General features: G+C 49.5%; 1 protein-coding gene across 2 annotated transcripts in view; it reads left to right on the top strand.

Annotated features, from left to right (window-relative positions):
• Nucleotides 1-18,857, top strand: part of LOC139761315 (dipeptidase 1-like) — a 154,419-nt gene that overhangs the window by 128,925 nt on the left and 6,637 nt on the right. For both annotated transcript variants that reach the window (XM_071685369.1, XM_071685368.1), the window contains exons 6-12: nucleotides 250-382; nucleotides 2,252-2,402; nucleotides 3,037-3,112; nucleotides 4,877-5,053; nucleotides 5,759-5,843; nucleotides 6,265-6,340; nucleotides 12,197-12,335. In XM_071685369.1, coding sequence (XP_071541470.1) covers nucleotides 250-382; nucleotides 2,252-2,402; nucleotides 3,037-3,112; nucleotides 4,877-5,053; nucleotides 5,759-5,843; nucleotides 6,265-6,340; nucleotides 12,197-12,335 — 837 coding nt within the window. The remainder of the gene's footprint in view (nucleotides 1-249; nucleotides 383-2,251; nucleotides 2,403-3,036; nucleotides 3,113-4,876; nucleotides 5,054-5,758; nucleotides 5,844-6,264; nucleotides 6,341-12,196; nucleotides 12,336-18,857) is intronic.

Raw genomic sequence — 18,857 nt, 5'->3', positions numbered from 1 at the left:
CTGGGTCTCCTACGTGTCGTGCAGCTGGTCGTACCACTGACCCTGATCTCCTCCTCCTCCCCCCACAGTTCTGGGTCTCCTACGTGCCGTACCACTGACCCTGATCTCCTCCTCTCCCCACAGTTCTGGGTCTCCTACGTGCCGTGCAGCTGGTCGTACCACTGACCCTGATCTCCTCCTCCTCCCCCCACAGTTCTGGGTCTCCTACGTGCCGTACCACTGACCCTGATCTCCTCCTCCCCCCCACAGTTCTGGGTCTCCTACGTGCCGTGCCAAGCCCAGCGGTTGAACGCTGTGCAGCTGACCATAGAACAAATCGACCTCATCAAACGGCTCATCGACCAGTACCCAGACGACCTCCGCCTCGCTACCTCAGCCGACGGTAAGGTCACCACGCCCACTCAACTGGGGTCAAAGGTCACGAGATGGGGGGTGTGTCAACTTGAGTCAAAGGTCATAAAGGTGGGTCAACATGAGTCAAAGGTCATAGAGGTGGGTCAACATGAATCAAAGGTCACGAAAGTGAGTCAACTTAGGTCAAAGGTCACAAGGTTATGTCAACATGAGTCAAGTGTCACAAGGGTGAGTCAATTTGGGTCAAAGGTCACAAGGGGGAGTCATCTTGAGTTAGAGGTCATGCCGATGGGTCAAAGGTCATGCGGGCAGGTCAACGTGGGTTTGAAGCGTCCTCAACTGAACCTCATCATAATAATCAACGTCTAATCTTCACTTTCAGTGGCTCCCACACTCTCCAATCCAACAACCTCATTTCAACTAATCACGGCCTCCCTCGGGTGTTTACACTTCCCCCTAAGCTTAGGATTGATTCAGCTAAGCTGCTCGTTCCCTTGAAAGGCCCAGCTAAAGCTTCTCCAAGCCAAAGGAACCCAAGATCTTGAAAAGCCATGGCACCCATTCAGGTCGAGCGGCAGCGCTATCTTACAGCTCCCTGGACGAGCTAATGAATGTTGTTGTTACGCTTTAACTTGTAAGCTTTGTAAGTGTATGGCGACTTCCAGATCCACTTAATGACCCATCGGGAATGTTAGGGCTGGAAGAGAGGAAGTCTGGAAGGCAGATGGAAGAGAGTTAAAGGGAGAGAGTTTCTGGAAGATGGTAAAGGAAACGACTGAGTTAGGTCGTCTTTCTCTGGAGAAGTGAAGGGAAGGAGTCTCACTTGTTGAAACCATTCTGTTCTTTCCAGTTTCCAGAATCACTGGACTGTTCCAGGAGCTGTAGCTGGGTGGGTGTAGGCTTCCAGGTATGGTGTGTTCCAGGACACGTCAGATGGGTGTAGGCTTCCAGCGATGGTGTGTTCCAGGGCACGTCAGATGGGTGTAGGCTTCCAGCGATGGTGTGTTCCAGGGCACGTCAGATGGGTGTAGGCTTCCAGCGATGGTGTGTTCCAGGGCACGTCAGATGGGTGTAGGCTTCCAGCGATGGTGTGTTCCAGGACACGTCAGATGGGTGTAGGCTTCCAGCGATGGTGTGTTCCAGGACACGTCAGATGGGTGTAGGCTTCCAGCGATGGTGTGTTCCAGGGCACGTCAGATGGGTGTAGGCTTCCAGCGATGGCGTGTTCCAGGGCACGACAACATATGTAGGTCTTTATAATTCGTCGTTCTCTTTGTTCCTACGTCGTGTGCTTAACGAGGGAACGACACTGACGTAAAACTTTACGTTTCGTCGTCCCATGATATCTATGCTGTCGTCTACGTCATGTGGGTCACGAAGTTGCGACACTAACGTAACCTTCTCTGTCGTGCCTTGATATCTACGTCATGATGGTCGTTGCGACACTAACGTAACTGTGTCGTGCCCTGATATCTACGTCGTTGCGACACTAACGTAACTTTGTGTCGTGCCCTGATATCTACGTCGTTGCGACACTAACGTAACTTTCTGTGTCGTGCCCTGATATCTACGTCGTTGCGACACTAACGTAACTTTCTGTGTCGTGCCCTGATATCTACGTCGTTGCGACACTAACGTAACTTTCTGTGTCGTGCCCTGATATCTACGTCGTTGCGACACTAACGTAACTTTCTGTGTCGTGCCCTGATATCTACGTCGTTGCGACACTGACGTAACTTTGTGTCGTGCCCTGATATCTACGTCGTTGCGACACTATCGTAACTTTCTGTGTCGTGGGCAGATATGTACGTCGTTGCGACACTAACGTAACTTTGTGTGTCGTGGGCAGAGGTGTACGTGGTTGCGACACTAACGTAACTTTGTGTGTCGTGGGCAGAGGTTGAAGCCGCCTTCAAGGATGGGAGGATCGCCAGCTTGATCGGTGTGGAGGGCGGCCACGCCATCCAGAACTCACTGGGCGTCCTCCGTGCACTGCGGGACCTAGGTGTTCGCTACCTGACCCTGACCCACACCTGCAGCACCCCCTGGTGAGTAACCACCCCTGGTGAGTACCCACACCTGCACCCACCCACCCCTGGTGAGTACCCACACCTGTATTACCCACCTTTAGCGAGTCCCCACACCTGTAACACCTCCCTGTTGAGTCCACACACCTGCATTACCCATCTTTGGTGAGTCCCCACACCTGTTGCCATTTTTTTTTTACCAGCCCACCTCCAGTCCATCCTGGTGGGTCACCACACCTGTGGCTTCACATGTGTTTAGTGACATACCTGAACCCTCCACTGGTGTGTGTGTGTGTGTGTGTGTCCTATACTCGCCTCACTCACTATACACCATCTCCTCCCCTGCCACACACTCACCACCCACTCTCCTCCCCTGCCACACACTCACCACCCACTCTCCTCCCCTGCCACGCACTCACCACCCACTCTCCTCCCCTGCCACGCACTCACCACCCACTCTCCTCCCCTGCCACGCACTCACCACCCACTCTCCTCCCCTGCCACGCACTCACCACCCACTCTCCTCCCCTGCCACGCACTCACCACCCACTCTCCTCCCCTGCCACGCACTCACCACCCACTCTCCTCCCCTGCCACGCACTCACCACCCACTCTCCTCCCCTGCCACGCACTCACCACCCACTCTCCTCCCCAGGGCAGAGTGTGCGCGCGCGCGGGAGACAGACAAGGAAGATCCCAGCTCACCACGCGGCCTGACACATTTCGGCAAGGTAGGTCACCTGACAACACACCCACTGCCACCAGTGTTGGCAATGGGTGTTTACTAGTGTTGGCAGTTCTATGTGTTAGGACCTGACAGCACCCACTTCCACCAGTGTTGGCAGTGGGTGTTTACCAGTGTTGGCAGTTGTATGGCTTAGGGCCTGACAACACCCAGTGGTGGCAGCTCCCTGAGTGGGTAAGAGTCAAACCATCATATTCCCCTGTTGCTGCTCTCTCTCTCTCTCTCTCTCTCTCTCTCTCTCTCTCTCTCTCTCTCTCTCTCTCTCTCTCTCCTCATTAGAATTCACTTCACTCCAATTTGCCTGACGGGGGAAAAAAAAGAGATTCTCGTTAAAAAAAAAGAGAACACACAGGCCAGCTGTGGGCCTCGGGATATACTGGTCTATATTAGCCAAGCAAAAATAAATCAAGCACAAATCTGACATGGCTTCCTTCTTCCTGCATCATCAATATATGATCGCCGCTTCCCGTGTTAGTGAGGTAGCACCAGGATCAGGAGGTCGAATTAGCTTACATCCCTTATCTAGCCGTCATGTGTAATACACCGAAACCACAGCTCCCTTTCCACATCCAGGCCCAACAAAACTTTCCATGGTTTACCCCAGACGCTTCACATGCCCTGGTTCAGTCCACTGACAGCACGTCGACCCCGGTATACCACATCGTTCCAGTTCACTGTATTCCTCGCACGCCTTTCACCCCCTTGTATGTTCAGGTCCAGATCGCTCAAAATCTTTTTCACTCCATTCTTCCACCTCCAATTTGGTCTTGCACTTCTCCTCGTTCCCTCCACCTCTGACACATATATCCTCTTTGTCAATTTTACCTCACTCATTCTCTCCATGTGACCAAACCATTTCAATACACCCTCTTCTGCTCTCTCAACCACACTTTTTATTACCACACATCTCTCTCACCCTTTCATTACTTACTCGATCAAACCACCTCACACCACATATTGTCCTCAAACGTCTCATTTCCAGCACATCCACCCTCCTCCGCACAACTCTATCTATAATAGCCCACGCCTCGCAACCATACAACATTGTTGGAACCACTATTCCTTCAAACATACCCAATTTTGCTTTCCCAGATAATATTCTCTCTTTCCACACATTCTTCATTACTTCAAGAACCTTCGCCCCCTCCCCCACCCTATGACTCACTTCCGCTTCCATGGTTCCATTCGTTGCCGTGCCCACTCCCATGTATCTAAAACACTTCACTTCCTCCAACTATTCTCTATTCAAACGTACATCCCAACTAACTTATCCCTCAAGCCTGCTGAGCTTAATAAACTAACATTTATTCACACTTATTCTCAATCTTCTTCTTTCACACACTTCCAATCTCAGTCACCAACTTCTTCAGTTTCTCACCCGAATCAGCCACCAGCGCAGTATCATCAGCGAACAACTGACTGACTTCCCAAGCCCTCTCATCCACAACAGACTGCATACTTGCCCCTCTCTCCAAAACGCTTGCATTTACTTCCCTAACCACCCCATCCATAAACCAATAAACACCCCTGACTCCGCCTGGGGCTGCTGGTGGGTCTCTCATCACCCCTGACTCCTCTCTCTTCCCCCACAGATGGTAGTGAGGGAGATGAACCGCCTGGGGCTGCTGGTGGATCTCTCATCACCCCTGACTCCTCTTTCTTCCCCCACAGACGGTAGTGAGGGAGATGAACCGCCTGGGGCTGCTGGTGGACCTCACATCACCCCTGACTCCTCTCTCTTCCCCCACAGACGGTAGTGAGGGAGATGAACCGCCTGGGGCTGCTGGTGGATCTCTCCCACGTCTCGCAGGCGACGATGCAGGCGACGCTGGAGGTGTCCCGGGCGCCCGTTATCTTCAGCCACTCGTCAGTGTACGCCATCTGCAGGAACCCCAGGAACGTACCCGACCACATCCTGAGGAAGGTGGTGAGTAGGGCCAGAGAGAGAGAGAGAGAGAGAGAGAGAGCCAGAGAGAGAGAGAGAGAGAGAGAGAGAGAGAGCCAGAGAGAGAGAGAGAAGAGAGAGAGAGAGAGAGAGAGAGAGCCAGAGAGAGAGAGAGAGAGAGACGAAAGTTCTTCTCAAAGAGGTTGGGTAAGTAAGTACCCAACCAGCCCATTCCCTTACGAGCAACCCCATTCGACCCTCTCGCTCCTGATTGGTCGAAATATATCCTCCCCCGACCCCCTACCCCCACACAAAAATTTCCTATCCTCTATCCTTTCTATTCAGTCGAAATATATCGGCCCTCAGCCTACCCTCTATCCTTCCTGACTGAAATATATCACTATTGGCCCTACCCTCGCCATCATATCAGACTGGATATATATATATATATATATATATATATATATATATATATATATATATATATATATTGCTTTGTTGCTGTCTCCCGCGCCTGCGAGGTAGCGCAAGGAAACAGACGAAAGAAAATGACCCAACCCACCCCCACACACATGCACACACACGGGCGTCCACACACGCAAACATACACACCCACACATCCCAACGTACACACATATATACACACACAGACACACACATATATTGCATATTTGTGACTCGCTAAGTCCTCTGATTGGGCGTCTGTACTAATCTCTGATCTCTCATTGCACCTCCGCGCGTGCGCAGGCGACCAATGGGGGCGTGGTCATGATCAGCTTCTACAATTTCTTCCTGACGTGCAGCAAGCAGGCGACCATCAGTGACGTCATAGGTGAGTCATCGTGACGTCAGCATCGGCGGGAGGAGGGGAGGAGGAGGGGATGGGCCGTGGTGGTGGAGGAGTAGTAGTGACGTCACTGGGGAAGTCGTGACGTCAGAGAGCTTAATGTTCACGGTAGACGTGTGGGGAAGGCAGTGTTGTGGTCAAGTGTATGGGTTCTGTCTTCATGGACGGGGGATAGACGGGTGTGTGGACGGTAGAGGAGGGACAGACGTGTGTGTGTGGACGGTGGACGTGTGTGTGTGTGGACGATGGACGTGTGTGTGTGTGTGTGTGGGGACATGGAACAGACGTGTGTGTGTGCGTGTCCCCCCACTGTATTCCCCCACTGTATTCCCCCCACTGTAGCCATGTAGGCTACGTCTGTAAGGCCGTTAATACAGCTTATGTTCCACCTGCTTTCGTCCCTCAGAACACATCAACCACGTCAGGAAGGTCGCGGGCGTGGACCACGTGGGTATTGGTGCGGATTTCGACGGTATTAACATGTGAGTACCGAACATTGCATTGTCTTCACACTCAGCCCTTCCCCTCCACACATACACTCCCTCCTTCCACCTCCCCACACACACTCCCTCCTTCCACCTCCCCACACACACTCCCTCCTTCCACCTCCACACACTCCCTCCTTCCACCTCCCCACACACACTCCCTCCTTCCACCTCCCCACACACACTCCCTCCTTCCACCTCCCCACACACACTCCCTCCTTCCACCTCCCCACACACACTCCCTCCTTCCACCTCCCCACACACACTCCCTCCTTCCACCTCCCCACACACACTCCCTCCTTCCACCTCCACACACACACTCCCTCCTTCCACCTCCACACACACACTCCCTCCTTCCACCTCCACACACACACTCCCTCCTTCCTCCTCCACACACTCCCTCCTTCCACCTCCACACACACACTCCCTCCTCTCTCCTCCACACATCCAACAACACTCCCTCCTCTCCCTCCACACATTCAACAACACATTCCCTCGTCTCCCTCCACACACTGAACAACACACTCCCTCCTCTCCCTCCACACACTCAACACTCTCTCTCCTCTCCCTCCACGCATTCAACAACACACACACTCCTCTCCCTTCACACACACTCAGCAACGCACTCCAACCAACCTCTCACCACTTCGTGAACGTGAGTACTGGACCGACCCTTCGCACTCAGTACCACACTCAAGTCACTGAACACTCCCTTCACACTCAACAACGCACTCGAACCTTCCTCAGCACAACACAATCTTGCCACCAGTACATTAGGAACCTAAGTCCCACAAGACATTGTATGAAGTCACCATAAAGTCAATATATGTTGAAGTCTTGCAACAGAAGCAGCAACAGATCTCGTGTCCTTAAAATGATTTTCACATTCTTATTGTCTCAACTTTGCCAATAATATATACAAAAAAAATAAGTACTTTCATGATTACATTAATGACACAACTTTGCCAATGATATATACAAAAAATAAGTACTTTCATGATTACTTTAATGACACAACTTTGCTAAAAATATTTTTTTTTTTTTTTTGCTTTGTCGCTGTCTCCCGCGTTTGCGAGGTAGCGCAAGGAAACAGACGAAAGAAATGGCCCAACCCACCCCCATACACATGTATATACATACGTCCACACACGCAAATATACATACCTACACAGCTTTCCATGGTTTACCCCAGACGCTTCACATGCCTTGATTCAATCCACTGACAGCACGTCAACCCCGGTATACCACATCGCTCCAATTCACTCTATTCCTTGCCCTCCTTTCACCCTCCTGCATGTTCAGGCCCCGATCACACAAAATCTTTTTCACTCCATCTTTCCACCTCCAATTTGGTCTCCCTCTTCTCCTCGTTCCCTCCACCTCCGACACATATATCCTCTTGGTCAATCTTTCCTCACTCATTCTCTCCATGTGACCAAACCATTTCAAAACACCCTCTTCTGCTCTCTCAACCACGCTCTTTTTATTTCCACACATCTCTCTTACCCTTACGTTACTTACTCGATCAAACCACCTCACACCACACATTGTCCTCAAACATCTCATTTCCAGCACATCCATCCTCCTGCGCACAACTCTATCCATAGCCCACGCCTCGCAACCATACAACATTGTTGGAACCACTATTCCTTCAAACATACCCAGTTTTGCTTTCCGAGATAATGTTCTCGACTTCCACACATTCTTCAAGGCTCCCAGAATTTTCGCCCCCTCCCCCACCCTATGATCCACTTCCGCTTCCATGTTTCCATCCGCTGCCAGATCCACTCCCAGATATCTAAAACACTTCACTTCCTCCAGTTTTTCTCCATTCAAACTCACCTCCCAATTGACTTGACCCTCAACCCTACTGTACCTAATAACCTTGCTCTTATTCACATTTACTCTTAACTTTCTTCTTTCACACACTTTACCAAACTCAGTCACCATCTTCTGCAGTTTCTCACATGAATCCGCCACCAGCGCTGTATCATCAGCGAACAACAACTGACTCACTTCCCAAGCTCTCTCATCCCCAACAAACTTCATCCTTGCCCCTCTTTCCAAGACTCTTGCATTCACCTCCCGAACAACCCCATCCATAAACAAATTAAACAACCATGGAGACATCACACACCCCTGCCGCAAACCTACATTCACTGAGAACCAATCACTTTCCTCTCTTCCTACACGTACACATGCCTTACATCCTTGATAAAAACTTTTCACTGCTTCTAACAACTTGCCTCCCACACCATATATTCTTAATACCTTCCACAGAGCATCTCTATCAACTCTATCATATGCCTTCGCCAGATCCATAAATGCTACATACAAATCCATTTGCTTTTCTAAGTATTTCTCACATACATTCTTCAAAGCAAACACCTGATCCACATATCCTCTACCACTTCTGAAACCACACTGCTCTTCCCCAATCTGATGCTCTGTACATGCCTTCACCCTCTCAATCAATACCCTCCCATACAATTTACCAGGAATACTCAACAAACTTATACCTCTGTAATTTGAGCACTCACTCTTGTCCCCTTTGCCTTTGTACAATGGCACTATGCACGCATTCCGCCAATCCTCAGGCACCTCACCATGAGTCATACATACAATAAATAACCTTACCAACCAGTCAACAATACAGTCACCCCCTTTTTTAATAAATTCCACTGCAATACCATCCAAACCTGCTGCCTTGCCGGCTTTCATCTTCCGCAAAGCTTTTACTACCTCTTCTCTGTTTACCAAATCATTTTCCCTAACCCTCGCACTTTGCACACCACCTCGACCAAAACACCCTATATCTGCCACTCTATCATCAAACACATTCAACAAACCTTCAAAATACTCACTCCATCTCCTCACATCACCACTACTTGTTATCACCTCCCCATTTGCGCCCTTCACTGAAGTTCCCATTTGTTCCCTTGTCTTTATGATTACTTTTATGATTACATTAATGACCAATTTCCTGTAACAACATACGCAGTTCTAACCTATCTGTTCCTGAGTTACACATATCTTAGTCTAAGCTGACGAGTTAACACATAGTTTAAGCTCAATAAGCTTTAGCAATTAAGCTGTCAGTAGCCATTACAGTCTTCAGAAAGCTGCAAACCATATCACAGCTTAACGAGCCATAATGTTGTCACAACAACTATGGTGGCAGTGTGCTAATATTGCCAACAACAACTGTGGTGGCAGTGTTGCTAATATTGCCAACAACAACTGTGGTGGCAGTGCGCCACATTCCACCACGCTCTCTACAATGTCCTTCCCTCAAAGGTGAGGTAGATTGTGGTCTCCCGCACCTCACACGAACACGTTAATGAGACATACACTCCACTCTCACTACACACACACACCCCCTACCATACACCACACCCTCACTACACACACACCCTACCATACACCCCACCCTCACTACACACACACACACACCCTACCATACACTCCACCCTCACTACACACACACACACACCCTACCATACACTCCACCCTCACTACACACACACACACACACCTTACCATACACCCCACCCTCACTACACACACTCCCTGGTGTAGAGAGGAAGACCCATCTGGACACAGGCCCCCCCTCTCTCAGGGTTCGGCTTCTACACCCACAGCTGACCAGTCCCTCAGCACCACCTGCGAGGAAGGGGGCTGTGGGGGTGGTGGCTTTCTGCTCACGAAGTGGACAATGGGTAAACAGAGAGAGAGAGAGAGAGAGAGAGAACTACTCCCTCCTCCCCAGCGTTCCCCAGTGACACACACACATCCACCGCATGAGATCCTCGGCTCAACGTTCACACTTAAACTGCTCTCCCACACAGCGCGGGGGCGCAACACCTCACCTCACCCTCTCCGCCACCCGTTGCCTCACACACCGCACGGGGCGCGACACCTCACCTCACCCTCTCCGCCACCCGTTGCCTCACACACCGCGCTGGGCACGACACCTCACCTCACCCCTCCGCCACCCGTTGCCTCACACACCGCGCTGGGCACGACACCTCACCTCACCCTCTCCGCCACCCGTTGCCTCACACACCGCGCTGGGCACGACACCTCACCTCACCCTCTCCGCCACCCGTTGCCTCACACACCGCGCGGGGGCACGACACCTCACCCTCTCCGCCACCCGTTGCCTCACACACCGCGCGGGGGCACGACACCTCACCCCTCCGCCACCCGTTGCCTCACACACCGCACGGGGCAAGACACCTCACCTCACCCTCTCCGCCACCCGTTGCCTCACACACCGCGCGGGGCGCGACACCTCACCTCACCCTCTCCGCCACCCGTTGCCTCACACACCGCGCTGGGAGCGACACCTCACCTCACCCTCTCCGCCACCCGTTGCCTCACACACCGCGCGGGGGCGACGCGACACCTCACCTCACCCTCTCCGCCACCCGTTGCCTCACACACCGCGCTGGGGCGCAACACCTCACCTCACCCCTCCGCCACCCGTTGCCTCACACACCGCGCTGGGGCGCAACTCCTCACCTCACCCCTCCGCCACCCGTTGCCTCACACACCTCGCTGGGAGCGACACCTCACCTCACCCCTCCGCCACCCGTTGCCTCACACACCGCGCTGGGGCGCAACACCTCACCTCACCCCTCCGCCACCCGTTGCCTCACACACCTCGCTGGGAGCGACACCTCACCTCACCTCACCCCTCCGCCACCCGTTGCCTCACACACCTCGCTGGGAGCGACACCTCACCTCACCCCTCCGCCACCCGTTGCCTCACACACCGCGCTGGGGCGCAACACCTCACCTCACCCCTCCGCCACCCGTTGCCTCACACACCTCGCTGGGAGCGACACCTCACCGCACCCTTCCGCCACCCGTTGCCTCACACACCGCTGAATCCAACGACTGTTTCCCTGACCCAGAATTGGAAAGGGAGGAGGAGGAGGAGGTAGGAGGGCCCCCTTTTCCCTTTCCGCCCCTTCTCTTTCGCTATCCTGCCACAGCTGGTCAGGTGCCAGAACCCACACCAAGAGAAACACGGCACACCCTCAGCTCGAGGGTCACCTGTCCTCCTCCGGGGTCGATATGATGACGCCCTTCCTCACTCCTCCTCAGACATGTTACCAGGATGACGCGATCTGAGTCGCCCTCCAAGTCTACCTGTGGACAGAAAACGAGAGGGGCCCCAAGTTCTCTCTCTCTCTCTCTCTCTCTCTCTCTCTCTCTCTCTCTCTCTCTCTCTCTCTCTCTCTCTCTCTCCCTGCAGCCGAAACACACGTATCACACAGCTCGGAAGTCAGAAGGGCGAAAGAAAAACCCCGTGGCTTCGAAGCTAATGAGCACTGCAAGAAAACACCTGCCCCAGGTCCTATGCGAAACAAACCTTCCCCCAGGTCACAGAAGGGTCCGGGGACGTGCCCTGGTAACCAAACCCCCAGCAAACATCCCCTCTCCAGGCCATAGGAGAGTCTGATGGATATGTCCTGGTAACCAGACTTTTATCAACGCCCTAGGTCACAGGAAGGCTTGGAGGGCGTGTCCTGGTGACCAAGTCCCAGTTGACGCCCTCCCCCAGGTCACAGGGGCGTCTGGTGGACGTGTCCTGGTAGCCAGACCCCAGCTAACCTCCCCTTCCTCTCCCCTAGGTCACAGGGGCGTCTGGTGGACGTGTCCTGGTAGCCAGACCCCAGCTAACCTCCCCCTTCATCTCCCCTAGGTCACAGGGGCGTCTGGTGGACGTGTCCTGGCAGCCAGACCCCAGCTAACCTCCCCCTCCTCTCCCCCAGGTTGCCAGTGGAGCTGGAGGACGTGTCCTGGCAGCCAGACCCCAGCTAACCTCCCCTTCCTCTCCCCCAGGTTGCCGGTGGGGTTGGAGGACGTGTCCGGCTACCCCCAGCTGTTCGCCGAGCTGCTGTCGGACCCCAGCTGGTCCCTGCAGGACCTGAGGAAGCTGGCGGGAGGCAACCTACTGAGGGTCATGCGGGAGGCTGAAAGGGTAGGTGTCTCTCCCTCCCTCCCTCTCCCTCACTCTCCCTAGGGCCTCACCCTCACCCGTATGTGTGTCATCACGCAGCCTCCACCAACCACATCGCCCAAGACCCTTCTGGCATTTTCCTCACCTCCTGCAGCATTACTGACCCTCGCCAGGGCTCCTGTAGAAGGGGTGTTGACCACCAAAGTGAGCCGTTCCCCTATTACCATATCAGTACAAACCACAACGCATTGTTTTTCTTCTTTTTCAACGGTGACGTAACAGCAGTTTTACGAAGGCTTCGTTAAAAACAAGATCGCTCAGGGTATCCAATTTATACAATTACGAGATCTTGTATACTAAGACCAATACACAGTTGTCTGTGTATGTTTACATACATATCCCGTAAACCTGGCACCACATCCAACCTCCTAATTCACTTACTGATCACCTCTTCCTCATAACAGACACATGATACAGGGTTTTCAAACATTGAGTATATGGGGGACTAAGGGCAAAAAAATCTCTAACCAAACTTTATAGCTGGGCCTTCAAAAGAGTCATTCATAAAAGTTCTATCTCCACAAAGCCCAACACTCTCCAACGCCTTTTCCGTCTCCCCAGGTCTAATCTTGGAGGTTATGTGCATCCAACCTCACACACTTCCACGAGAGAGTGAGCTCCTTTGTCGACAAAAAAGAAAACTGGGTAGACTGTACGTAACTAGACTTACAAAAAAGCATTTGACGCTAGGCACTAACGCCCTAGCAAGGCAGAGCGGGGAAGCCCTTTCATATACAGAAGACCCTCATCGCTACATCACAACACTACACGAACAATAACGAACATACATCGCTACATCACAACACTACACGAACAATAACGAACATACATCGCTACATCACAACACTACACGAACAATAACGAACATACATCGCTACATCACAACACTACACGAACAATAACGAACATACATCGCTACATCACAACACTACACGAACAATAACGAACATACATCGCTACATCACAACACTACACGAACAATAACGACATACATCGCTACATCATGCAAGCATTTGACAACCTCCACTCCGTAACAACGATCAACCCTCACCCCACCTTCGACGAGAACCATAGCCACACAAACACGCGACACACACATATGACAGTTTCTCCCGTCGTGAACTTCACCACAAGTGACCATGAACGGAGTGAACGAAACAGCGAGGAATCAGCGATTGCTTAAAGAAAAAATACTGAGTGGAATTACATTTTCTTGTCCCAGTCGTGGCCCAATCAGGCCTCCTGATTGTTTACAGACGTGGTCTACGATGATAAAACCACCCAATTCCTACACTCTGTCGCTAACGATCATGACAAGACTCGCGGGGTTCGAACCGAGTGAACCCCATCCACTCAGGGTTTCGGGGTGTCGAATGTGTTCACGTCAGCACCAAACTTGCTCATATCTTTCTCAAAATACTTTCTAACTCACATAGAATCACCATTTTTGCCCCAAATTTAGTCTTAAAAGCACGTCTAAAATGTTTCCTCAATAAACATTTATGAAATAATATACATTTCTATATAAATCAGAATGCACAATAATGACACGTTTAGCATACTATGTAGAAATTCTATATAAATCTTATATAATATTCATAGAAAACATATACATTCACGTATATCATCTATAAATTCCACCATAATCTAAGCATAGGTAAACAAATGAAGACAAACAAGAGGAAACAACACCATTTACGGACATCCGGAGTCTCGAACCCTCGTTCAACAACGCCACCTACGAACATCCGGGGTCTCGAACCCTCGTTCACTGGTTCACCGCCGACCTCAAAACATATCTACATGATTTCAACGAGAAATTGCTTACCTCGTCCGGGTCCTCTGACATCTTCGGTATATATTCCTGCAGACGAAGATACGTCTAGGCTTCCACTGGCTGGCCTCTGGTGACGTAAACTCGTCTCCAAGGTGGTGGCGTCACCACCCGAATGTTTACGGTGTTTTCAAATGTCTGTACACTAAACGGAGACGTTCTACGGTTATCAGTCATTGTCCTTTATGTCCACTGGTGTATAAACAGTTCTCACAACGTGACACTAGGGTAACACTGCCTAAAAACGGGCGCAAAACGGTATGTTAAACAGAGACACACACTGGCTACGTCCGCACGGTGAGGGAGCTGGACCACAGAGAATGTATTCAAGAAGTGTGACTCCCGAAGATAACTAGTGTGTGTCAAACAGTCGTCAAAAACTTACCACTAACGCCCTCTGAACGGTGGCTTGTGAAGGATCGTCTGAGAGAATGGTCATGGGTGAACTTAACTAAACTCCGATGGCCACATAACCTCATGTGTTTGACACATGATAAAGCACACATACACGTAGATTCTAAGAACAAGAATTAAACGAAAAGGAAAAACGAACACAAGACTAACAAATTAGTCAGTAATGGGAAGAGAAAAGAACACAGGCATACAGAGATAACAGAGAAAACACACATGCATGTAACGGTGTCTTAGAATGTATACATGTAAGTATAACAGGGAAAACGCACACTTAACAATAATAAACACACATACAGACATAACAGAGGTAAAGAACACGTCAACATAATCATAGATACATCAGATGTAAATGTTACTATAAAGATAAAAGACCGAAATAAGATATAATACGTTCTCCCGGAGTAGACATTAAACTTAGATTTGTTGCTACGAAAAGATCAATGGTTTCCATGTACACCTAAACACATTACTTTATCCTAGGTTATGTAAGGCTGGGCTGTGTTAGGTTATGTAACCCTGGGCTGTGTTAGGTTATGTAACCCTGGGCTGTGTTAGGTTAGGTAAGGCTGGGCTGTGTTAGGTTAGGTAAGGCTGGGCTGTGTTAGGTTATATAAGGCTGGGCTGTGTTAGGTTAAGTAAGGCTGGGCTGTGTTAGGTTATGTAACCCTGGGCTGTGTTAGGTTAGGTAAGGCTGGGCTGTTTTAGGTTATGTAACCCTGGGCTTTGTTAGGTTAGGTAAGGCTGGGCTGTGTTAGGTTAGGTAAGGCTGGGCTGTGTTAGGTCAGGTAAGACTGGGCTGTGTTAGGTTAGGTAAGGCTGGGCTGTGTTAGGTCAGGTAAGGCTGGGCTGCGTTAGGTCAGGTAAGGCTGGGCTGTGTTAGGTCAGGTAAGACTGGGCTGTGTTAGGTTAGGTAAGGCTGGGCTGTGTTAGGTTAGGTAAGACTGGGCTGTGTTAGGTTAGGTAAGGCTGGGCTGTGTTAGGTCAGGTAAGGCTGGGCTGCGTTAGGTCAGGTAAGGCTGGGCTGTGTTAGGTCAGGTAAGACTGGGCTGTGTTAGGTTAGGTAAGGCTGGGCTGTGTTAGGTTAGGTAAGGCTGGGCTGTGTTAGGTTAGGTAAGGCTGGGCTGTGTTAGGTCAGGTAAGACTGGGCTGTGTTAGGTCAGGTCAGGCTGGGCTGTGTTAGGTCAGGTAAGACTGGGCTGTGTTAGGTTAGGTAAGGCTGGGTTGTGTTAGGTTAGGTAAGGCTGGGTTATGTTAGGTTAGGTAAGGCTGAGCTGTGTTAGGTCAGGTAAGGCTGGGCTGTGTTAGGTAAGGCTGGGCTGTGTTAGGTAAGGCTGGGCTGAGTTAGGTTAGGTAAGGCTAGGTTAGGTAGACCCTCTTCCTCACACCTAAAGATAGATAGATTGATGGATAGATAGATTGATAGATAGACAGATACATAGATAGATAGATATTTCTAAGGTACACTCAGCATGACAAGCTGAGGTCAGCTTTTAATGCTGGTTTCGACCTCAATAATTGCTATGCCTCCCATCTGTCGGCAGCATTAACCCCCCCCCCAGCATATCTCCCCAAGTGGAGGTCAGCATGAAGGTTGACGGCACAGATAAGAGTGCAGGATTAAAAGATACAGCATTAAAAGGTGTAGCATTAAAAGGTACAACATTAAAAGGAGCAGCATTAAAAGGTGCAGCATTAAAAGGTACATCATTAAAAGGTGCAGCATTAGAAGGTAATGCATTAAAAGATACAGCATTATAAGGTACAGCATTAAAAGGTACAGCATTAAAAGGTGCAGCATTAGAAGGTAATGCATTAAAAGGTACAGCATTAGAAGCTACAGCATTAAAAGATACAGCATTAAAAGGCACAGCATTAAAAGGTACAGCATTAAAAGGTGCAGCATTAGAAGGTAATGCATTAAAAGGTACAGCATTAGAAGGTAATGCATTAAAAGGTACAGCATTAAAAGGTGCAGCATTAGAAGGTAATGCATTAAAAGGTACAGCATTAGAAGGTAATGCATTAAAAGGTGCAGCATTAGAAGGTAATGCATTAAAAGATACAGCATTATAAGGTACAGCATTAAAAGGTACAGCATTAAAAGATGCAGCGTTTAAAGGTGCAGCATTGAAAGGTACAGCGTTTAAAGGTGCAGCATTAAAAGGTGCAGCATTAAAAGGTGCAGCATTAGAAGGTAATGCATTAAAAGGAACAGCATTAGAAGTTACAGCATTAAAAGGTACAGCATTAAAAGGTGCAGCATTAGAAGGTGATGCATTAAAAGGTACAGCATTAGAAGTTACAGCATTAAAAGGTACAGCATTAGAAGTTACAGCATTAAAAGGTACAGCATTAAAAGGTACAGCATTAAAAGGTGCAGCATTAGAAGGTACAGTATTAAAAGGTACAGCATTAAAAGGTACAGCATTAAAAGGTGCAGCATTAGAAGGTACAGTATTAAAAGGTACAGCATTAAAAGGTACAGCATTAAAAGGTGCAGCATTAGAAGGTACAGAATTGTCCTCTCGGCCACGCTGGGGGGTGTGGGTCATTATGTGCGTGGTCAGCTACTGGAATTACACTCCCGTTATGTATGAGAATCTAGTCACGTACTCCAGGGCAACACACACACACACACACACACACACACACACACACACACACACACACACACACACACACACATATAAGGCCAGGTCATTACGCGGGGGGGGGGGGGGAGGGTCACACAGGACGCCGCATTACCATAATTAAGGAGACAATTAAGGAGTATTCCCAGGTCTTGCTGTGTAATGTTTCCCTCTGTGACCGTTTAACACTCTCTCTCTCTCTCTCTCTCTCTCTCTCTCTCTCTCTCTCTCTCTCTCTCTCTCTCTCTCTCTCTCTCTCTCTCTCTCTCTCTCTCTCTGTTAGATATGCAAATGTCGGCGTTACCGGACTCCCTTTTTTTTCTTTTTTTTTTTTGCGAGGCTGCCTTATGGCAGCACCGTTTCGTTGTCAAAGAACTTGTGACCCCAAAGGATCCTATATTCCCCTGCTACTGGAAGCAACGCAGCCTTGCCTCTAAAGGAGCCTTTAGGAAGAGGACTCATTCATAGATTCTAAGTAGATAGATAGGGAAATTAGGAGTAGATAGATAGATATAGCTGCTACTCGGAGAGATATACCAAATACATTCGAATTAACTTGATTCGTTGAGACATCAGTGACCACAACCATTATGTGGTGTAGCATTGCTGACCATGACGCATTCACAAGCCACTAGGATTCGAACCCCGCACAGGTTGGAGTGACTATCAGAAATCAGTGTTGACAGAGCTAACCTGGGTCTTAATCCAGGGTTACATAAAGGTGAAACTGTGTTGACAGCACTAACCTGGGTCTTAATCCAGGGTTACATAAAGGTTAAACTGTGTTCACAGTACTAACGTGGGTCTTAATCCAGGGTTACATAAAGGTTAAACTGTGTTCACAGTACTAACCTGGGTCTTAATCCAGGGTTACATAAAGGTTAAACTGTGTTCACAGTACTAACCTGGGTCTTAATCCAGGGTTACATAAAGGTTAAACTGTATTGAAACTGAATTACATTCATCAGTGCTCCAAGCACGGGTGCAAATTACCTTGTGCTCTGTTATCACATCTGAATTACATTTTTCCTTCCTTGTTTTAAGGTAATTACATACTATCTTATAGTCTCGTGTTACATAAGTAAACAAATGATTGGTTACACTGAAAAAGAACCTGAATTCCACTACTTTGAATTGTTTATTGAATTGTTTATCTGCATCGATTACTTCAGACACCATACAGCAGAACAAGTTATCTTCATCTCACTTGCACCACCACAAATTATTAATAAGAATATATACAAACACGAAACAGCCACAATAATCGTAAATTGTCTGGAGTAAATGGCCCAAAATTGGCCATTTGTTCTTGGGCGAAGCAAAAGGCGAAAGATTAACAACAGCGAAGCCATTTACTTATTGGGAGGAGTAATGCACTCATCTGCCTGGGGACTCACACACACGCTAATGATGCCCCATGGATGAATAAGGTGAGTAATGAGGGGTATGGTGAGTAATGAGGGACAGGTGAGTAATGAGGGGTATGGTGAGTAATGAGGGACAGGTGAGTAATGAGGGGTATGGTGAGTAATGAGGGACAGGTGAGTAATGAGGGGTATGGTGAGTAATGAGGGACAGGTGAGTAATGAGGGGTATGGTGAGTAA

The sequence above is a fragment of the Panulirus ornatus genome, chromosome 40 (genome assembly GCF_036320965.1).
Source record: "Panulirus ornatus isolate Po-2019 chromosome 40, ASM3632096v1, whole genome shotgun sequence".
In the NCBI taxonomy this organism is placed as follows: domain Eukaryota; kingdom Metazoa; phylum Arthropoda; class Malacostraca; order Decapoda; family Palinuridae; genus Panulirus; species Panulirus ornatus.
This window is presented reverse-complemented; position numbering and strand designations above follow the sequence as displayed.